This window comes from Ipomoea nil, unplaced genomic scaffold, assembly GCF_001879475.1.
Source record: "Ipomoea nil cultivar Tokyo-kokei standard unplaced genomic scaffold, Asagao_1.1 scaffold3087, whole genome shotgun sequence".
Taxonomy (NCBI): Eukaryota; Viridiplantae; Streptophyta; class Magnoliopsida; order Solanales; family Convolvulaceae; genus Ipomoea; species Ipomoea nil.
This window is the reverse complement of record NW_017619515.1, coordinates 1530631-1554570: the sequence shown is the minus strand read 5'-3', so window position 1 is coordinate 1554570 and position 23940 is coordinate 1530631. Positions and strand designations below refer to the sequence as shown.

The window sequence follows — 23940 nt, the reverse complement described above, 5'->3', positions numbered from 1 at the left end:
GTCCTCATGGCAAAGGATCGCCAAGACATAGTTTTTGGCAAGCTCGAATCAAATTTCTGAGTGAGGATTTAGGTCTACTCCTATGATCCCAATGAGTCTTGTACTGAACCTCATGCTCATGATGGTTCCATGTCCTTCAGGCAAAATCCACTGTTGCCAGCTCCAAATTATGAGTAGGATGTTCTCCCTCATAACTCTTGGGCTTATCTTGACGTAAGGGTGTCTATCTTAAGACCTATATTTAACACACAACCCACACCTTTCTTTGAAGCACACTTGACGATCTCGAGAAATTTGGCCTTGGATGGAGAGATCCAAAACAGGAATGGTAGTAAAAGGGAAGGTTAGAATGAAAGGCTTAGGTTCTCCACTTGAAGACAACGTTAATTAGAGACGGGGCAACGTTAATTCAGGAATAGGGTCAAAAGTTTTCAAAGCCGCAACTTAAGAAGTGAGGTTGCTACCTTGTATGGAATCATTAAAATGGGGAATCAAGAATGAGGTTTGAAAGGTAGAAAGGGTTTTGTAATAAGACGGTGTTCGATTGTCAAAGGGAAGGAAAGGAATCTGGCTAGGATGGGGTTAAGGATTCTCGATCTTAAGTGACTACTCTGGTTCGATGCTTTGATCACAATGTATCGACAAACTGATGATCCCTTTTCTTTGGTGTTGGCACCGCTTGACTTTAAGATCCTTGTCAGGCCTTGTTTCCCAAGTTAAAGTCTTATCCTTCTTTTCTATCTTGAGGGAATCTCCTGCGATGATTCAACACATACTTCTCTAATGCACCCAAGGTCTTGACCGAATTTGGTCAACAAAGCCAATCTTCTAGGTCACACTTCCAAATTCTTCCCAAAGTCTCTTGGGAGTCAATAAACTTCGGGTTGACTTTCTCTCCTTATTGAATTTCATCTCTTCTTTAGTGAATTAAATTCTTAGCAAGACTTCATGTCCTCCCTGGAGTTCGGCTTGCTGTATCTTTTTGTGTTACTTTTAACGGTGAAGGCGCCTTTGCATGCTCCTCTTCGTCTTGAAGTGCAATTGGTTACCTAATCTTGTTGCAGAATGACTCAATGACTTTACAAGTCATCTTACTTCCTTGTTGGTCGTTAAACCCCTTGAGGCCTTGGCACCAATATGCTCTTTACTCTTTCCTTAGCACCACAAACTTCAGCACTCTTGATTTTACGCAAAAGCTATGCAAGGCACTATGCATCCTACACTTCATATCTTTTCCGGAAGAACTACAATTGTCAATTAGAATAAGACTTATATCAATAAACTCTTGTAAATACTAATGGATCATTATAGGCACTACTAATTAAAGTTGTTTTCCCAATGCCGGCCATCCCAAAAATTGAGACCACTTTTAGCATCATAGACCACTTCGACATGACTTCGTCCATTATCAGTGCACGATCACGATCACGACGACGGCCGGCCATAACATTGTTGGGTTCCGAAGCCGAAGCATGTTTTAACCAAGGAATCATCAGTGCTCCTTCACATTCATTCACCACTTCAGTTTCCTTGCTTTTTTCCAGCAACCCCGCTGCGTTTTCTGCTGCTTCTCGCAAGGTTTGATGGAGTTTCTATGCAGATTTTTGTTGATCCTCTCCGTTGTTGGTCAGAAGAAAGTTGCTTAGTTGTATTTCGATGCGGTCTTCGGCATCCAGAGCAAAGTCTCTGATCTCTATCTCCAAACCTCTGATTGCAGTGCCACCCCGTGCCCCGGATTTCTCCTGCACAAAAGCTTGCAAAGATGAAAGCTTTTCATACAAAGATTCCATTGATATAAACCCTTCATCATCAAGAGGAACCCTGCTTGGATTATTTGGTTGCAGAAACTCAAGCTTAATTGTTGCCATCAGAGAAGTCAAAGCAACACAAGCCATCTCGATAGATCAAATCTCTCTTAGCTTTCAATTCTAAGTATTCAGATAACAAGTTTTTCTCTCAATCAATGAGCTGAGTGGATATGTGTACCAAAAAGAAAATGAGTGGATGTGCCAATAACCCATTACACTATCTTTTATATATTCTACTAGTATAACCCTGGGCAAGGGCAGAGGCTGGCCTCTTGCCCAGGCCAACCACCCTATCCTATTATCTTTTATATATTCTACTAGTATTTTGTAGGCGTGATGAGCGAAAATTTATGCCCAATATTAAAACATTAATAAATACAAATAATTAAAAATTATAATTTGAATTATATATACACAAATAATATATGTATTTTGTACACACACATATATAATTTATCATTCATAGAAATTTAATTAAAATATAATTAATTATTAAATTAATATATAATGATTTTAATAAAATGATAATTAAGAAATATTTAAAGATATGATAGATATAGGTGTATGGTAATAAGGGTGTGGAACCGTGTCCACCTTGCAAGGTGGACACGATTTTCAAAATTATTCATAATTATGAATATATAATTCAAAAATTATGAATATATATAATTCTATAATTATGAACATAGAGTTGTGAACATAATTATGAACATATAGTTCTGTAATTATGAATGTAGAGAATCAATAATTGTGAATATGAATTCAAAAATTATGAATATATAGCTTCATAATTATAAACATATAGTTCAGTAATTATGAACATAAAGTTCTGTAATTGTCAATATAGAGTTCAATAATTATGAATAAAAAGTTAAAAAAAATTATGAATATATAGTTTTATAATTATGAACATATAGTTCAGTAATTATGAACATAGAATTGTGTTCACCTTACAAGATGGATACGGTTCCACAGCATAACGATTGCACCAGAGTGGCCAATAATTGCGCAAATTATGCTGTGCAACCGAATGCACCTTGCAAGGTGCATACGGTTGCAAAACGGCGCCGTTTTGGTTTAAAAAAAAAACGCGCGTCCTATTTAAAGAAGAAATCAGGTTCGATTCCCGGCAATAGCATTTTTATATATCCAGAAATTCATAACTATATATCCAGAAATTCATAACTATATATCCACAGTGAATGAATGAAGTAAAAATCCACAATGAATGAATGAATGAAGTAAAAGTCCACAATGAATGAATGAATGAATGAATGAAGTAAAAATCCACAATGAATGAACTAAATATCCACAATGAATGGACTAAATATCCACAATGATTGAACTAAATATTCACAATGAATGAACTAAATATCCATAAATTCATAACTACATATCCATAAATTCATAACTATATATCCACAGTGAATGAATGAAGTAAATATCTACAATGAATTAACTAAATATCCACAATGAATGAACTAAATATCCATAAATTCATAACTATATATCCACAAATTTATAACTATATATCCAGAAATTCATAACTATATATCCACAATAATGCTATTGCCGAGAATCGAACCTGAATTTTTTTTTAAAGTGGGACGCACGTTTTTAGTCAAAACGATGTCGTTTTGCATCGTATGCACCATGCGCATGGTACATTCGGTTGCACAATATAACTATTGCAATAATTGAGTTATCGGAATCTTATCCTTCGCGGGATCGTGGCCCAATCGTTTTCTATTTCCGCTTTATTTGTTTGGTCACTGCTTAATCATTCTACATTTGTTTTTTAGTATTATTTTTCTCATTTTATGTATTAGATTCTGTGTATATATATATATATATATATATATATATATATATATATATGCTTCGTTCAGACGCGAAATATGAATGAATTCTGTCCTTCTTGCACCTACTTTCACCTATAAGTGCATGTAATTTTGCCTTGTTAACATTCACTTCCCGCAAACATTCATGCGCCTGGGTGCACCTACTTATAACTATAAGTGCAACTATTTATAACTATAGGTGCAACTACTTATAACTATAGGTGAATCTACTTTCACCTATAAGTGCATGTAATTTTGCCTTGTTAACATTCACTTCCCGCAAACATTCATGCACCTGGGTGCACCTACTTATAACTATAAGTGCAACTATTTATAACTATAGGTGCAACTACTTATAAATATATGTGCACCTACTTTCACCTATAAGTGCATGTAATTTTGCTTTATTAACATTCATTGATATGAGTTCAGCGGGTAGTAATACCTCTGAAAACCACCCGCAAACATTCATGCACCTAGGTGCAACTACTTATAACTATTTGTGCAACTACTTAGAACTATAGGTGCAACTGCTTATACTTGTACATTTTACATGCACTTGTAATATATTTTACTTGCACAACATCAATACTAAGTGCACCTATAGTTATAATCAGTTGCACCTATAGTTCTAAGTAGTTGCACAGATAGTTATAAGTAGTTGCACCTAGGTGCATGAATGTTTGCGGGTGGTTTTCAGGGGTATTACTACCCGCTGAACTCAGATCAATGAATGTTAACAAACCAAAATTACATGCACTTATAGGTGAAAGTAGGTGCACATATTGTTATAAGTAGTTGCACCTATAGTTATAAATAGTTGCACCTATAGTTATAAGTAGGTGCACTCAGGTACATGAATGTTTGCGGGAAGTGAATGTTAACAAGGCAAAATTACATGCACTTATAGGTGAAAGTAGGTTCACTTATAGTTATAAGTAGTTGCACCTATAATTATAAATAGTTGCACCTATAGTTATAAGTAGGTGCACCCAGGTGCATGAATGTTTGCGGGAAGTGAATGTTAACAAGGCAAAATTACATGCACTTATAGGTGAAAGTAGGTGCACATGTAAGTGATTTTACTTGCACTTCGATGTTCAATTATTTATGAAAATGCTACCGCGTTTTTTTTATAAAAAAAAATCAGTGTTTCTCATTCATTAGATCTGGACACGTGGACGGATAGAATCCATTCCTATTTCGCGCCTGAGCGAAGCATTCGCATGTGAGTGCGATATATATATATATATATATATATATATATATATATATATATATATATATATATATATATATATATATATATATATATATATATATATATATATATACACACACACACACACTGGATCCAATACATAAAGGGCCAAATTCAACACTATGTGGCTAGGGAGACTGTTGGGTGAGGGCTTGAAGGGCCAAGTCCAACACGGCCTCACGAAAATGTGCCAGTAAAGTGCTCGATCCTAACAACACATCTTTAGTCCCAAATCTTGTTCATCTCTAAGTAATTTGCTTTCTGAGACATATGTACAGACAAAAGGCAATATTGGATTTTTCACTCCAATAAAAGTATGAGTTAAATGTTGCATAAAGATTGAGAGAAACAGAAGAACACCACAAAACTTATTATCTAAACTTTGCACATGAAGCAAAAACTCTAGGGAGGGAGGGGTCAGTTCAACTGGTTGATGTTCATCCTCCTCTCTTCTATCAATGTATTCTTCTTCTTTTTGATATGTTCTATATCATTGGCGATGTGCCAATGTGTAACTACATTGTATATATTATGTACAATTGGCATATAAATCCGTAAAAAGCCTTATGGGAACATTATTAGATGCCCTATCCAACTCTCCCATACAACACACAAAAGAATGTGACAAAAAAAAAAAAAAAAAAAAAAAAAAACTCTAGACACTGTATTAGGCTAGTATGTTGAGAATGGATGCATACCATCTTATTAGATCTTTGGAAAATACTAGGATGCTCCATTGCATTCTAGATTGTGGTATTTGCGACCAGATCTTCATGGCCTCATTGTAAAAACTCGGGTCGTAATGACTGTAATTCAACGGAAAACTGACTTTAAAAAAATCTACACGTATGAAATTTTGGACGAAAAGTCATGGTGGTTGAGCCCCGAAATTTGGTCACCAATGTGAGTTAATTGTAATCCCGATTCAATATCCTTATGCAATGCACATAGCACATCTTCGCTAGCGCATACACAAGCGACTGGGAGGAATATCTCAAATTCTCCAGTCTAATGGTGAATTTCATTCTATTTACAAGCTAAGGAAGATCAAGTTGAAGATAGTGACTTTTCTTTTAAGGGTACTTTTCAGTTGGGAATATATGTTATCATGTAATGTGTTGACATTGCACTTTTTGCTTAATTGTGAAAATATTTTAAATGTTTGTATAGAATGGAGTCTTATTTATGCGAGTTATTCATCACATCTGCTAGTAGATTTGTTCTTTTGGGAGGATGTGTCATAATTGACTTAAATAGTTCTTTCGATTACAATGAATATCAGAAGATAAGACATCAACAAAATGGTCTCAACACTTGAATTCCAAGGTCTATGTTGATAGATTTGTTGAATGACATGCCGATAAGATTTATTGTTTATATCTGCTAAAAATATCAGTAAAGCGATCCATCAGTATTTGTTGGAACCAATTATGATAAGATTTGCATTGATATGTCAAATGTTTTTTTTTTAACAAAGATGAATTCTGATACTCAATGATCATGGCATGACCCAGAGATCCAACGGAACAAAGGAAATGAACAAAAGTGCATTTTGGAGTGAAGATCAGGACTCAACGTGACAAATTCTATTATGTTTTCCTCTAATCTTTCGGGTGACATCTCGGTATTTTAATAATATCCTGATGTAAGAATAGAATGACCAATTCAAGCTATTCAACCGAAATTGAAAAGTTATTTGAAAGAGCTACAATTTTTATGAAGACCACAAAGTCTAATTCAGATGTCTACAAGGTTAAAAATGACTTAGAAATTAGAATTACTACGCAGAGTAAAATCGTCACGACTTTGACGTACATTGTGAGTTTTGGAACTTGCAACTTCACGATTGAAGCCATGGCATGAGGTTGATTGTGAGCGGACATTCTAGAATGAATAAAATATATTGTTTTTGGCGCATTCTGGGAGTATAAATAGTGCTTGATGGTTATTTTTAAAGGATTACCCATTTCTTTTTCCACTCTCTCCAAGATATTCTTAGGGAGAAACTCAAACCACATTACCTTCTAAGGTTGTCTTCACCCATGCAATCTTCTCTCACTTTCAAAATGTCATATCACTAAATTTACAATTCTCTCTTATCTTTCAAAAGTGGTCTCACCTCCGCATTACTTTAATAAAAAAATTATTTTTTATCAATAAAGTATTAATAATAATTAAAATAATAAAAAAGAAAAATGTTTCAAACAATGGTGTTGCAAGTCTGACACAAAACTTGCAATATTTGCAAGTCTGACAGTGTCAGGCTGTCAGCCTTGCAACACATCAAAAAAAATAATAATAATAATAATGATTTACAATTGGCCAAATTTCACGGATGCAGATAGCCTAATAGATTCAGGATTTAATGAAGATTTTCTGAGATTTCTATATTGTAATTCTGTTGTAGATAATGAACCAAATCGATTTAATATCCCGTAATAATATTAATATATATACACACGAAATATATATAATATTATTGGATATATGTCCGAAATATATATATATATATATATATATATATATATATATATACACACACAAATATATATAAATCAGATCTCACGATTATATATATATATATATATATATATACGGAAAAAGATATACATATATCTATATCAACCGAAATGGAATTTGTAATCCTCCAAATTACAATTTCAATCAACAAGAAATCAACAAGAAAGTAGAAAGGATTTTTGCTTAGAGCATAATCCAAAACAAGAAAGAAGAGGAAGAAAGGAAGAAGGTTTGTACGAGTTAGGCGAAGTGTATTTTTCCTTAAAACCTTATTTGTCACCTCCCAAAAGTGCTAGGAGCGTTAGGCCGAAACCATGATGCCATGCCATGTTTCGGCCTTCTGTTACTTCGGCCCAAGGCCGAACCAGGGAAAAAATGATACCGGAAGTTGGCATAACTTAGCCCGCAAGACATGTTTACTCTACTGGTTGTATGGTAGAACGCGATATCTTTGAACCGACTGCCGTTTGTGTAGACGATGACATATCTCACACAGGAACCTCCCAACCATGCTCTGTTCTCATGAGTGTGCCCGTTTTGGTCGTGGGTCACCGTCCTGGTTCTGCAAGAGTTTGTGAAGAATTGAGCCCTATTCAATTCTCCTTCGAAGCGACCCTCACTTCTCTCTCACATAGGTGATTCTTTTCCGAGTATCCCACATACTCACACATGTCAACCGACATTCGAATCATTAAAGCATCAACATGCTAGCCTCGTGCGGGAGTCACTGTTTTAGCGAAGAGTGGAAGGGAGTCTGAGACCCCCACAATGACACGCTCCATTCCATAATTTAGTTGTCCCATTGAACCTAGGTGCCAACTAGGTTGGGTATCCACTATAGAACTTTTAGTCCAAGGGCTTTACATTTCAAGTTTGACTTCTTATGAGAATGTCTCTAGACCTTCTAGCGGAATCACTAATAGACAACCTAAACTGGTTTACTTCTTTGATTTATTTCCTGATTAGGGATATAAACTCCTCTTTGTTTGAACTGATTAGCTATGACATACATGCAATCTAGGCTGGGTTATCTCCTTATGGTCTTTTGCCTATTAGGTTTACAAGGAATCTTCACACAAAGTGCACTTTCGAATTGTGGCTAGGATCATAAGGCAGCTTTCACTATATATTTGTTAAGTTTTTAGTAGCTTGGCACTTCAAAAACTATATACTAAACACATCCTTCAATTTTACTTGTTTATGGGCCGGGGTAGGTCAACAAAGAGATATGGTCCGAACAAGAAGAGGTTTGAGCACTTGGCTTTCTTGAACCTGGCACCAAATTAAAAGTGGTCTGTTTGATATGGTCATTTCTGAGTAAGCTTCTTATGATCTATAGCTGTAGTGTTTCAGGCTGATACACCAACTTAATAGGTTGAGTAGTTCAGTGTGATTTCAATATTTCATGAAGCGATAAAGGTTTGGTCTAATGGAAACGGCGGCACTCTCTGGTTCAATCCCCAACCCTGAGGGCCCCTTACGCCCCGACACGTAGAACAGGTGGGAGGAGATAAATCACGGTAACTCAGTGACTCAGCAAATAGGGCAAAATGTCGTGCACAACTCAATTCTTAAAATGCCCAACAAAAGCTGCAGACATGGCATATCTTTCCAATTTCCCTCTTATAGCTTAAGATCTGTTGGCCATAACTTTATCTTTCTAACCATTAGTCGATTTGGTCCCTTGACCAACACAACCATTACAACAAGAAACTGTGAAGAGGAAGTACACATGATTTTTATAAACCACTAATGCATTTCAAAGCATTTCTTGCATCTAATTACTCATGAATTGTGAAGATTAGAATCAAATATTTGGTTTAATGTCAACTGATTTATGTTCTGAAACGGTTGTTACAGTCAAAACTCAAAAGTTCAAATTTGAGAGATGGACCCAAACTGCAATCCTTGTGTTATGTTAAAGTTTGCTTTTCTGCTTTCAATGATGAGATCTCAACTTTGGGCCCTTGTTGGAGAACCATTAGCATGTACATATACCATAATACTCCCTTCTGACTCAAGACGTGAGAATGGGAATGAGGGTCAATTCAGTCTTTTCACTTAAGTGACTGCCACTATACTCCACACTTTAATTTGCAAAGAGTTCCCTCCCCTACTTTCTGCATTCTGCCATTGATCACACTTTGCCCTCTGACCAACTTAAATAACAGAGAGAGTTTCTCAGACCCCTTAGCTTCTTCCCCACAACACTTACCCCATTCCAGATCTCCAGTAGGTGCTGTCAAGGAAGCTTCTGAATTCAAGGCCACAGAAAAACTACAAAACAGTGTAAGAAACTCTATCTCCACTCTTCTCCTATTCTATTATCCAAGAACATGTCGTTTTATAATTCTTTCGTTGTTTATGGGCATGCATATGTGCATCTGGTTGGGCAAAAGCCGGTAAAGGACCAAGTCCAACACTATGTAGCTAAAGTAAGTGTTGGGAGGAGGCCTGAAGGGCCAAGTCCAACACTATGTAGCTAAAGCGCTCGATCCTAACAACACATCTTTAGTCCAAATCTTGTTCAGCTCTAAGTAATTTGCTTTCTGAGACATATATATACACACAAAAGGCAATATTGGATTTTCCACTCCAATAAAAGTATGAGATAAATGTTACATAAAGATGAGAGAAACAGAAGAACACCACAAAACTTATTATCTAAACTCTGCACACGAAGCAAAAACGCTAGGGAAGGGGGGTCAGTTCAACTGGTTGATGTTGATCCTCCTCTCTTCTATCAATGTATTCTTCTTCTTTTTGATATGTTCTATATCAATGGCGATGTGCCAATCTGTAACTACATTCTATATATTCTGTACAATTGGCAAATAAATACTGTAAAAAAGCCTTATGGGAACATTATTGGATGCCCTATCCAACTCTCCCATACAACACACAAAAGAATGTGACACAACAAAAAAAAAAAAAAAAGAAAAACACAACACTCTAGACACTGTATTAGGCTGGTAAGTTGAGAAAGGATGCAGACCATCTTATCAGATCTTCGGAAAATACTAGGATGCTCCTTAGCATTCTAGATTGTGGTCTTTGGGACCAGATCTTCATGGCCTCTTTGTAAAAACTCAGGTCATAATGACTGCAATCCAACGGAAAACTGGCTTAAAATATAATCTACACATGCCTGTAATTTTTGGACGAAAAGTCATGGTGGTTGAGCCCCGCAGAATATGCATGAGATTGGTTGGTAAGTTTTGTCATAAACTATGGAGGAGGGCCCTCTTGCACGATGGAGGATGAGAAGGATTGATGCTTGGATTCAGAGACGTAGATTCCATTCCAAGTGTTTTTAGTAGGAATTGTCTCTCCTGAAAACGAATGAAAAAAAAGGTGTCAGCATTGAATCGAGTTTTTAGGTCAGATAGTGAAACAATGAAGGGTGTTACTTACACTTTCTGAAAATTTCGGGCTGGGAATAGCTGCTGCTAGTGATCTGAACATCGGGGTTACTTGAATAGGGGAACAGCATTCTTCATTTGAATAATCACATATAGTCTCATTAACGGGATTAACTTTGTCACAAGCTGGGAACGTATCAACTGGAACCATACAAATTTTATAAGCTTGAAGTATTAATCCGATTAAAAATGCCTTGCATAAAGTACAAGTCTTTCACACCTTGAGAATTCGAGGCATTGCCAGAAATTCCTTTTGCAAATTCATCATCAATGTGGGTTGATTGTAATCCCGATTCAATATCCTGATGCAAAGCACATAGCTCAGCTTCGCTCTTTTCTCTATTATCACCAACCCCGTGGGCTAGTAATGTTGATCCAGTGCTATACTCCGAGCTGCCTGCAGACTCTTCAGATAAAGCAGGTTGCCTGCACAAATCATATATTAGGCACTTCCGTTATTGTGGACAAACATTCCCGAGTAACATATTTAGCTTGCATGTGACAATACCTCCAAGATGGTTGACTGCATTCATTAATGTTTTTTAATTCATTTGCAGATTGCTTAAAATTCTCGAGCTGAATCTCCATCTCAGAAATTTGGCATTTCGTCACATCACCATCTTTTGTATGATTGAGAAAATATTCAAGTACCTGAAAAGATTCCTTTCGTATCAGAAGATCCACTGATTGAGCCGCCATCATGTGAACAAACAACAACATAATATTGATACAATCATAATCAACTTTGAAGGGCCTTTAAGTTGTTGCAATCAGAAATTTTTTGGGTTATCGAGAAAGAAACTATGTATGCACTGCAATGTTGATAATGTCATTTTAGAAAGGTGGATAACACTGAATTCCTCCATACAAGAACGCTCGTTTTTCCTGACCTTGCAAGCATTTTCAAGACTCTGGTTTGTGTTTTCGGAATTGACTTTGAGTGCCAGTGAGCTCAGTAGTTCCGCTTGTTGCATCAATGCAAGTATCTTCGGATCATCCTTCGGATCATCCTTCTTAAGAAATGTTCCTTCGGTTTCATTGCTAGAGCCTGCTTGATCCAAAACCGGTGTTAATTATAAAAGATAAAGAACTTATAAAATAGTTGATAATCTAAATGACTTTTCTGATTTATATAACCATTGCTTCAGATTATTTACCATTGGCGTGTGAATCTTTGGTGTCCTCATCATTTTGATGACTCGATACATTGCTCCCGGGACTGTAGAGATTTTGACCTATTACTGCAAATGGAGACCTTAGCATCTGATTCGTTGCATCACAACTCACTAGTGATTTTTCCCCGTTGCTAAAACTTTCAGGGGGGTCTGGAATGTGACTCCTCCTAAACGCCAAAAACCAAACGTTATTTACTCGAGTGTAATCATATAGAGTTGAAGCACACTAAACGGATTTTACCTATTAATGGATGAATTACTGTTTTCTTTTGCTAATGCCTCGCTCTTCGCTCTCTTTTTGCAGAGCCGCAGAGGGTCGTGAACCGATTCTTGACAGCATTATCAGTTCTTCACGAACAGACAAGCTTGGATTTAAAGCGCCATTAAAACCATCGCAATTTCTGTCCATCTGTTGCCAAATATCCTCTGTGCCTGCAGACAATAGGGGACTGCAAACTAATAAAAACAAAGGAAAAGAAATGACATATATAATTAATACTCCGTAATAAATAAATGTTAAGAATTTGTAGTTAGTTGGTAACCAAGAATTTTTGTGATTGGATGAATTCTAGCATGCATGCATCCATACATTAGCTTGTCATCGTCATTCATCATCTGAAGCTATAAACTCTTCTGTTTGTGTACACTCTGATTCATCATCATCATATTCAGATCCCACGATTTTGATCTATATATATGAAAAACAGAATGCAAAGAATAAATTGAAGAAACTGAAATGAGATATTAATGAAGCCAAGGATGACAAGGCTAAACACATGTAAAGAAAATTATATTGAATAGAAAAATATATATAAATTGAAGTAAGAATGAATCATGTATGTTACGTTATACTACGCAGCTTAATTCTAACCTCAAAATTTTCATTTCCAAGACTAAGAAATGAGATCAGAGCGAGGGAGAAAATTGCAATAGATTTTCTGCGTTATATTGAATAGAAAAATAAATGCATAACTAATATAAGAATGAAATGAGATCAGAATTCGAAATAGCAGCAGTAAGCTAGCATTGAATAGAAAAATAAATGGAAATGTAAGAATGAATCATATATGTTGTACTGTACTAGCTAGTATAGGTAGTTTCTAACCTCTAAACTTTCCATTCCAATCTTGCGTTGACATTCTTGAATCCACTTTGCAGAATCGCAAACGGACCGACAACACCACTGAACCTCAATTGACTCCAAGGTAACAATAAATTTCATAACCTCGGGGATTTGTTCCAAACAATAACAAAATCTTAAGACTAGATGCTTAAGACTTGGGAAGGATTCATCACTGACGACTATCCATTGCTTGAGCATTTTATCTTCAAGAAGCAAAAATTTTAATCGCAAAAATCCTTCTTCTACTTTCCATACTTTTCCACGAAAGGCATTTTCCAATTTGAGAACCTCAAGCTGAGGCAACATTTCAATTACCTTTAAATCCTTCTCTGAAAGGTAAGTACCGTTCAACCTCAACTTCTTTAGTTGTAAAGGATACATAGATGGCTTTGGAATGTTTACAATGTAATCAAACGAAAATGAAATAATTGATAGTCTCTCAAGACGTTCGAAATATTCAAAATTATCAAAACGAATAGGATTGCTGCAAACTAGAAAGATTTTCAATTTTTCAATATTTGGAAACCTGCAATGTCCTCTTGGCCCTTCTCTATAATGAGTTGATGTGCACACCCAAGATAATGTTCGAATATTATCTTTATCCATGCATGGAGGATCAATCACATAAGATTTGTCAAGTTCAAGATGTTGTAATTTTGGTGACTCCCAAATTGTTGAAGGCAAATGAATACTAGGTGTTCCAAGTTGGGATTCTTTACTAGAAACAACAAGTGTCTGCAAGTTTCGATTGGTTGACACTATATACTCAAGACCCTCAAACCATCCAGATACAGATAGGTATCTCAAAAAAACTAAATCATATAAGCGCGTTGGCACTCTTTGAAGAAATGAAGATGGAACATAAGCCAAAACTCTTAGAAACTTGAAAGATACATATATTTCATCAGCATCTTCTTGAAAGAAGAAAATGGAACGAGGGTTGTTTGTTCTTAACAACACATAATAGTCAAATTTATGTGTGTATAAGCTTAACCAGCGGCATGAATTTGCAAACATGCCAAATGACCCTCGTGGAAGTTGTTGAGTATTTAAAGCACAAAAAATGCCCTCTTTCTGAGCTTCACTTACACAAAAGCTATGTAAGGCACTATGCATCCTACAATTCTTATTTTTTCTATAAAAACTCCAATTGTCAATTAGAATAAGACTTCTATCAATGAACTCTTGCAAATACTCATAGGCTTGATTTTCTAACTCCTTGCCCTCCAATGGATTAACAAATCCTTCAGCAATCCATAGCCTAATAAGTTGTTTCACTTTGATTGCACTGCGTTTTGGGAAGACTCCAAAATATAGAAAACAAACTTTTAAGTGTTGTGGCAATTGTTTGTAAGTGTGGGTCAGTGCCCTCCTATCTAAAACTCCAAGCAACTCTATTTCCTTTTCAACCTTCTTCCATTCTTGTCTTATGTTGTCACACTTAGATAGACGTTTTGCAACTACAAGAATTGAGTGTGGCAATCCTTCGCATATCTTTACAACTTGGCTCCTAATTTCTTGAAATTTAGTTGGTTCCATATGGTTTTTCAATTTCAGAAAAGGGTTATTACAAAATAAAGCCCAACTTTCTTCTGAATTTAGCAAAGTCATGTTATGAACATAGCTAAGGTAACCATATGTACCCCCCGTGAAATGCGTAGTTGTTATCACTATGCAACTTCCATTTGTATCATTAGGTAAACAACGCCGGATATCATACAAAGCTTGATTGTTCCATAAGTTATCCAAAACAATTAGATATCTCATACCTTTCAAGCATTTGTATACCTGCTTAGCTACTGCTAGATCATCATCATCATCATCTGCCTCTGGTAGTAGTGTCCAAAGAAGGGTGTGTAGCAGTTGGCTAATTCCCTTTTCATTGTATCCCCCACCCACAGGCATAGAAACCCATCTTCGTACATCGAAATGGGATGCAACTAATGGATCATTATAGACACTAGTAATTAAAGTTGTTTTCCCAATGCCGGCCATCCCAACAATTGAGACCACTTCTAGTTCACTCGAGGGCCACATGATGAGTCTGTCCCTTATCAGCTTATGATCACGGCGACGACCGACCATAACGACATTGCTGGGCTCCGAAGCCGAAGCGTGTTTTAACCAAGGAATCAGTGGTCCTTCACTTTCATTCACCACTTCTTCTTCTTCTTCATCAGTTTCCAATTCCTTGCTTTTTTCCAGCAACTCCACTGCGTTTTCTGCTGCTTCTCCCAAGGTTTGATGGAGTTGTTGATAAGCTTTTTGTTGATCCTCTCCGTTTTTGGCCAGAAGAAAGTTGCTTAGTTGTATTTCAATGCGATCTTCGGCATCCAGTGCAAAGTCTCTGATTTGTATCTCCAGTTCTCTGATTGCAGTGCCACCCTGTGCCCCGGATTTCTCCTTCACAAAACCTTGCAAAGATGAAACCTTTTCATACAAAGATTCCATTGATATAAACCCTTCAGCATCAAGAGGAACCCTGCTTGGATTTGGTTGCAGAAACTCTAGCTCAATTGTTGCCATCAGAGAAGTCAATGCAACACAAGCCATCTCGATAGATCTCTCTTTCAAATTATTCAGATCTGCTAGCTTGTTTAGTTTTCTCAATGAATGAGTATTGAGTGGGTGTAGCCACAACCCTCCAAACATTGCATAAAAAGAAGATGAAGGTGGTCTGATCTGCTTGTTAAAAAAATGTTTTAATTTCTCGCTCATCTGTAAAACTTTGTCTCTATCAATGGTGCACATTCAATTGTCTCCACCACCTAGCTTGCATAATATTAATCACCATTGCCGGACTGTTAGAAAAAAGTCTGTTAATATTATCAACCACCAACAACAATTGTTGATAATTTTGATCGGATAGATTAATTATCGAACGATTATCTAATTGAGTCCTCCGACTGTTATAATCAACCTCTAAATAGAAAAAGGTCACTATAATCAATAGCTGAATTGAGTAAACCTTTTATAGTGGAGGACTAAATTCTGTATTAATAAAGGAGATCGAAATTATCAAATTATCCTATCATAGGATTCAATTAGGCAAAATCATTAAAGTCAAGAATTCAATTGTCCGGATCAGATTAAGAACGAATAGTTATGCTGTGCATCTGTATGCACCATGCATGGTGCATACAGATGCAAAAACGACGTCGTTTTATTAAAAACGCGCGTCTCCCCTTTTAAAAAAAATTCAGGTTCGATTCCTAGTAACAACATTATTTTGTTCATTCATTATGGAATTTTAGTTCATGGATTATGGAATTATAGTTCATCGATTATGGAATTATAGTTCATCGATTCTGGAATTATAGTTCATCGATTCTGAAATTTTAGTTCATAGATTCTGGAATTTTAGTTCATTCATTCTGAAAATTTTAGTTCATAGATTAGATTATGGAATTATAGTTCATCAATTATGGAATTATAGTTCATCGATTATGGAATTATAGTTCATCGATTATGGAATTATAGTTCATCGATTATGGAATTATAGTTTCGAACCTAATTTTTTTTTTTAAGGGGAGACGCGCATTTTTATAAAACGACGTCGTTTTTGCATCCGTATGCACCATGCTTGGTGCATACGGATGCACAGCATAATTTGCCATTGAGAACTTACCGCCTTCACAAAAGCATAAACTACAAGAATATTCACTGGCCCCCAAACGTGCTTTACTACCATATTCCCAATAGTAGTAATGATATCTAGCTAGTCAATCGTTCATAATGATACCAAACATAAGAAAAATTGTAGATAACTGTATGAATATTATGACAAAGATTTAAATAGAATGTTTAATTTAATTTAGACCATACTAAAGAAAATTGAAGCATGTGCTCCATCTCAACTACAAGTCTAAGATGGTAATTAGATTTCTTTTTTTTTTTTTGAATGCTGGTAATTAGATTTCATATTTATGTTTATATATTATATGCTGAACATATAAGAAGTCATTAAGGCACTGACCTAAGAGGCTAAGACTAGCTGAATGGGGGACCAACGAAACTTTATATATGCAATTTGTTTTTTTTAAATTTTCATGGTGCTTTTATTAGAAAAATGCTGCAATAATGTCAGGTGGGCATAGATCCCAATACAAAATAGTAGGTTGCTGGAACGCAGCAGATGCTAACGCATGAGCTAAATAATTATCTGTTCTAGGAATGAAATTAAAAGAACAAGAATTAAACGAAGCTGCAGTGGACTTACAGCTATCAAGGGCATAACCAACATACGAACGAACTGAAGATGAGGGTGCAATAAGATATCGTTGCAACGATAGGCAATCTGTGTATAGATGTACTGATGTCTCACCCCGGTTTTTAAGCCATGATAACGCTTCTTTGCACGCAAGCGCCTCTGCCATGAGTGGTGAAAAACAAGTTGGAAGGGGGGCACTGAATGCTGCCACGTATCTGCCATCTGCATCGAGTAAGATTGCCCCCACCGTTGCCACACCGGAGTCGTGGAGGTAGCCGGCATCCATGTGGCATGTCCTGCCCAGTTGTGCCGCCGTGTTGTGGGGTTGTGCCACCGTGTGAGTATGCTGTTGCGGCTGTGTTACGGGCTGGGGCGGCAGCCGTGCGTTGCGCCAAGCTTCAATGGTTGCCGTGACCGTGGCGAGGAGTTTCGTGGGCCGTGGCATAACGGCATCCCATACCGCTCCATTCCGTGCTCTCCAAATATGATATAAGATTGCTGTTGCATATAACATTCTATTAGAGTCTAGAATATTTAGGAGCTCAGAGAACCAAATATGAAAAACATTCGTCACAATATTAGAGATTGGAAGGCTAGATCGTTCCCAAATGGCTTTCGCAAAATCACACAACACCAAGGCATGCATAGTATCTTCTTGAACATTTCCACACATAGCACAAATTGGGTCCACTTCCACTCTCTTTATAATCAAATTTGTAGTGGTCGGGAGGATATCAGTAATTGCTCTCCATAGAAAGGTTTTCCATTTGGGTGGGATTTTTAGGCTCCATAGGGCGAGCCATTTATCAAAAGATCCATTGTTTGGCTCATAATTTCCCACAATGCGTCTGTACCATTCTTGACCGAATAGATCCCTTTTGGGTCCCCATGCCAATACCATGAATCGTCATATTCTGGGGAAATAGGTATTTTCTTTATATTCTCCACAGCTATAGGTTGGAACAAATCAGTAAGAATTGAGTGATCCCACGTACCAGTATCCTGATCAATCAACCCCACAACTTTCGCATCTGCTAATTGCACAGGCATGTCCGTTTGTATTATAGGTTCCTGTTCATCCTGTATCCATGGATGTGCCCATATTGATGTGTCGTTACCATTCTCAATCCTGCGCCTGACACCACTACAAATCAGGCTCTTTGCTGCCATAATACTTCGCCAGCAAAAACTAGGATTATTTCCCATTTCTGCCTCATAAAACGAATTCCTGGGTAATACCTGGCTTTATAAACAGCTGCCACCAAAGATTCTGGCTTGGTAAGTAGGCGCCATGCTTGTTTCCCTAGCATGGCTAAATTGAACGCCCGCAGGTCTTTAAAGCCCAGTCCGCCATGTTTTTTTGGGATACACAATTTGTCCCATGCTTTCCAATGTATTCCTTGACTATTGTCAGTTCCCCACCAATAGCGGTTCATAACTCTCTCAATTGCCGTACACATAGTTGCAGGTAATAAAAAAACACTCATTGAAAAAGTAGGCATAGATTGTGCTACACTTTTCAACAAGATTTCTTTACCAGCCTGTGATAGCAGCTTCTTATTCCATGACCCAATCCTGTGTCTGATTTTGTCCTCAATATATGCAAAGGCTGCTTTTTTATTCCTCCCTACAAATGATGGGAGTCCCAAATATTTTCCAAAATTAGGAGCCTGAACCACACCCAAAATTTGTGCCACCTCATTCCTATCAATTTCGTCAGTATTCTTGCTATAGCATATATTTGACTTGTGATAGTTAACCACCTGTCCAGATAAATTCTCATATATAGATAAACAATTTTTAATTTCACTGGCTTCCTGGCCATTGGCTTTGAAAATGAGCAGACTATCATCAGCAAAAAACAAATGAGATATTGGGGGGCACCCCTTGCAACTCTGCAACCATGAATAGAACCCCTAGCCTGTGCCTGTTGTAATAACAAAGAGAGCCCTTCTGCACATATAATAAAAAGATAAGGAGACAAAGGATCCCCTGTCTTAATCCACGAGTAGGCATAATTGTGTCCCTACGCGAACCATTAATCAAAAAATTATAGGACACCGAGGTTACACATAACATAATCAACTCCACCCATCTATTGTCAAATCCCAGCGCTACAAGCATGTTGTGTAGGAAAGACCATTCCACTCTGTCATAAGCCTTGGCCATATCTAGCTTGAGAGCACCCCACCCCACCTTTCCACACTGCTTCCGGTTCAAGTAATGACCTATCTCCGCAGCTATTAATATATTATCTGTAATGAGCCTATCGGGTATAAAAGCACTCTGCGAAACCGATATCAATTCATCCATTATGGGTTTCATTCTGTTTGCTATTACTTTCGCCATTATCCTATACACCACATTGCTGAGGGCTATGGGCCTGAGATCAGTGACTAATTCAGGAGCACTCTTCTTTGGGATCAAAACCACATCTGTATCATTCAATCCAGGCGGGAATTCCCGAGACTGCAGACATCCAACTACAAAACTCGAGACATCCCCCCCCCCCCCCTCTCACTACATCCCAAAATTGTTGATAAAACCCCGGATTCATTCCATCCGGTCCCGGTGCCTTATCCGGGAACATTGCAAATAGCGCTGTTTTCACTTCCTCGCATTCAAAAGGTCTAAGCAGCCAGTCATTATGCTCTTGAGTTACTCGTGGGTTCACCCCCTCAAAAAAATTCACATCTTCTCCCGGATGTTCAGTGCAGAAAATATGGTCAAAATAGCTCATAATAATCCCCTTCATATCATCTCCTTCCACCCAATCCCCAATATCATTCTTTAATCTAGACAAAGTATTTTTCTTTTTACGGTGAGAGGCATACCTGTGGAAAAATTTAGTGTTGGCATCTGCTCCTCTGAGCCAGTGTTGTTTGGCTCTCTGTCTCCAGTACGCATCTTCCTGAGTCTCAAGGCGGGTTAGTAGGCTTTCTATCCTTTGGAACTCAGCTAAAGAAACCGGGTCAGTGTTCCCCCTTATACGTTGCTGCTCCTCTCGTAGGGACACAATCTGCTCCCCATACTTGTGATATTGATCGCCACCCCACTTTGACAAACGAGCACCACAGAACTCAATACAGTCCTGCAGCCCTCTCATTCTCGCTTCCCCCCAAGCCTGCTCCACCACACCTCTACACCCCTCATCGTGCAACCATGCCATCTCAAACCGGAAGCCCCTCCTAGTAGTTCCACCCCTCCCAACGGAGTCATGGATCCCTAGAAATAGAGCCGTATGATCCGATTTTCTAGTGATAAGATTTGTCACCCTGGCTCCCACCACTGTACTACGCCAGCTCTCAGTGACAAGCACTTTGTCTAGTCTTTCCTCGATCCAGTTGGGCGTTCCCTTACTCTTTTCTCAGGTAAACTGATACCCATTCATTGGCATTTGGGCTAAACCACAGTCCTCCAGTGCCTCCCCAAAACCACGTAATAGACTATTCGGATGCGGGCGTCCTCCTCTTTTCTCATGCTGATAGAGTAAGTCATTAAAATCCCCCACAACAATCCACGGGAGATGTGACTTACCCGACAGGGATCTCAGTAAATCCCACGACTCCACACGCCTATCACGCTGCGAGAAGCCATAGTAACATGTCATACGCCAATCTGGGAAACCAGCCATAGTAACTACTATATCAACATAATTCTTCGAGTAACTCAATAACCTTGCCGTATTGTTTTTCCGCCACAACAAAGCTAGCCCACCACTCGTACCTCTGCTATCAACATAGAACAAACCTTCAAAACCAAGTTTCACACGAATACGCTCAGCATGTGCTCTCTCCACCATTGTTTCCATCAAGAAAATAAAATCGGGCTTCTTACGGGACGCAAGGTCCACAACTTCACGAACTGTCCGTGGATTACCCAAGCCACAACAGTTCCAGCTTAATGTACTCATTGGATCGGGCGGGCCTGGGAAGCTAGACCCGCCATAAACAAGTTTTTTGAACCACTATCTTCCCCCATATCATTCGGCCTACTATCCTCATCAACATCACCATTCGTGGCCGCACGATGTCGTTTTAACGAGGCTTCCACACCCTCCTCCGGCTCACACTGCGCCCCCATCATCCGAACATCTCCCTGGGAGTCATCCGACGACGCGGAACCTTCCACCACCGTAGGCAGTCGATTCGGTCGTGGTGGTACCGGCGGGAGTAGCCAGGCAGCGCCTACTTGCCTCAGTCCCCTGGTTTGGCACGCCCTCATCCAATCGCCATACGAATAATGCTCCCGGTTGATTCCTAAAACCCTGGCCTTCGCACAAAATTTTTCAAGATGTCCCAATATGCCACAATAGAAGCAGAAATTATGTAGGCGTTCATACTTCAAATTAACCCAACCCCATGTCCTATCACGCCGTATGAGTTTCATACGCCGCTTTAACGGCTAGTCAACCGGAACTGCGACCCATACCCGGTAGAAAGTCTTGACCGGTCCCCCAACACGGCGGTCATCACAACGAATAAACGTTCCCACGAAGTTCCTGACTTGTTCAAGCACCACATTAGATGTATAACCCAACGGCAAATCATACACTTGTATCCACATATCCAGAGTATCCAATTTAACCTCCCCCGGGAGATAACCATCAGGGACGCGGCGGCACACCAACGTATGATTATCGAAGGACCACGGCCCCTCCTCCAATACTCGCACCATATCAGTTTCGTGATAAAAAGCAAATAAGAACAAATTCGAGTGCAATTCTGTTACCCGCATTCCAAACACCGGCTGCCATACCGATGCTAAAACCTGCCGCATATACTCCACTTTGATCAGTTTCTTGGTAAAAAAACGGCCAACTACCGAATAAACCACCCCCCCCCCCATCTCCCGGCGCCGGCTCATACGCACCGCCCGCATCAACCCCATCCTCCTCGTCTTCCAGAACCATGTCTCCCCAGCGCTCTGCAATCGCCTGTACGCCATCATCTTGTTGTTGTCGCTCCATCGAAGCCATGCAGGTGCACTGTGTCGACGTCGCATGGCTAGCTGCCGTACGGAAACAAGCTGTCGGAGAATAAAAAACGCCGGAAACCCTAAAGGGAGAAAGAGAATAAAAACCCTAATAGGGAGAGAAAAAAAGAAGAATATATGCAATTTGTTTAATATTACATATATAATAGAATCACTGTGTGAATCACTTGAAAGGCTAATGAATAGAATGTGTGTTCTAAAGAAGTATGAGTTAGATGTTACATAAAGATGAGAGAAACAAAAGAACACTACAAAACTTATTATCTAAACTTTGCACATGAAGCAAAAACGCTAGGGAGGGGGGTCAGTTCAACTGGTTGATATTGATCCTCCTCTCTTCTATCAATGTATCCTTCTTCTTTTTGATATGTTCAATATCATTGGCGATGTGCCAATCTATAACTACATTGTATATATTCTGTACAATTGGCATATAAATACCGTAAAAAGCCTTATGGGGACATTATTGGATGCCCTATCCAACTCTCCCATACATGATACAGCACACAGAAGAATGTGACACAACACAAAAAATCACAACACTACTCTAGACACTGTATTAGGCTAGTAAGTTGAGAAAGGATGCAGACCATCTTATCAGATCTTCGGAAAATACTAGGATGCTCCATTGCATTCTAGATTGTGGTCTTTGGGACCAGATCTTCATGGCCTGCCTCTTTGTAAAAACTCAGGTCATAATGATTGCAATCCAACGGAAAACTGGCTTAAAAAAAATCTACACATGGCCAAAATTTTTGGACGAAAAGTCATGGTGATTGAGCTCCGCATGAGATTGATTGGTAAGTTTTGTCATAAACTATGGAGGGCCCTCTTGCACGATGGAGGATGAGAAGGATTCGGAGACGTAGATTCCTTTCCAAGCGTTTTTAGTAGGAATTGTCTCTCCTAAAAACGAACGAAAAAACAGTGTCAGCATTTAATGGAGTTCAGGTCAGATAGTGAAACAATGAAGGGTACGGTGTTACTTACACTCAATGTTGCAAAATATGTTAGGCGTCCCTTAGGGCTGTAGTTGATGGTCTAAATGACTTAAAGACTTATATAACCTAATGAACACCCAAACATTGCTTCAGATTACTTACCATTGGCATGCGAATCTTTGGTGTCCTCATTTTGATGACTCGATACATTGCTGTACATATTTTGACATATTACTGCAAATGGAGACCTTAGCATCTGATTCGTTGCATCACAACTCACGAGTGGTTTTCCCCGTTGCTAAAACTTTCAGGGGGATCTGGAATTTGACTCTTCCTAAACGCCAAAAACCAAACGTTATTTACTGGAGCATGACCATATAGAGTTGAAGCACACTAAACGAATTTTGACCTTTGCTTCTTAAGGAGCACTGCAGATTCTGAAATGCTAAGATGGCAACGGGGCGGGGTGGGGGCGAGGAGTATAGTCCCCGTCCCCGTCCCCATCTCCGGCAGGGATTTGAAAAAAAATTCTCCGTCCCCGTCCCTGTGGGGTATTTGGCGGGGACGGGGACAATTCATAGTCAAAGTGTTATACTAGTATAATTTTTTAAAAAAAAAATGAAAAATCATAAATCCTAATGAGC

At 38.4% G+C, this 23940-nt stretch overlaps 3 protein-coding genes across 3 annotated transcripts; all 3 read right to left on the bottom strand.

Annotated features, from left to right (window-relative positions):
* Window positions 1-9953: 9953 nt before the first annotated feature.
* LOC109166113 lies at window positions 9954-12436 on the bottom strand. The gene is made up of 8 exons (XM_019315003.1): window positions 12418-12436; window positions 12269-12356; window positions 12010-12194; window positions 11743-11900; window positions 11361-11503; window positions 11073-11278; window positions 10845-10993; window positions 9954-10762 (listed from the first exon to the last, which is right to left on the bottom strand). Exons 1-8 carry the CDS (start codon window positions 12434-12436, stop codon window positions 10652-10654), a joined length of 1059 nt encoding a protein of 352 aa, XP_019170548.1. The 3' UTR covers window positions 9954-10651.
* A 181-nt stretch (window positions 12437-12617) lies between these two features.
* Window positions 12618-15714, bottom strand: LOC109166247 (putative late blight resistance protein homolog R1B-17). The gene is made up of 2 exons (XM_019315170.1): window positions 13133-15714; window positions 12618-12715 (listed from the first exon to the last, which is right to left on the bottom strand). The coding sequence occupies exons 1-2, from the start codon at window positions 15701-15703 to the stop codon at window positions 12632-12634; spliced, it is 2655 nt and encodes an 884-aa protein (XP_019170715.1). The 5' UTR covers window positions 15704-15714; the 3' UTR covers window positions 12618-12631.
* A 1497-nt stretch (window positions 15715-17211) lies between these two features.
* LOC109166112 lies at window positions 17212-18033 on the bottom strand. Its single transcript, XM_019315002.1, has one exon. The coding sequence runs from the start codon at window positions 18031-18033 to the stop codon at window positions 17212-17214; it is 822 nt and encodes a 273-aa protein (XP_019170547.1).
* Window positions 18034-23940: the final 5907 nt, after the last annotated feature.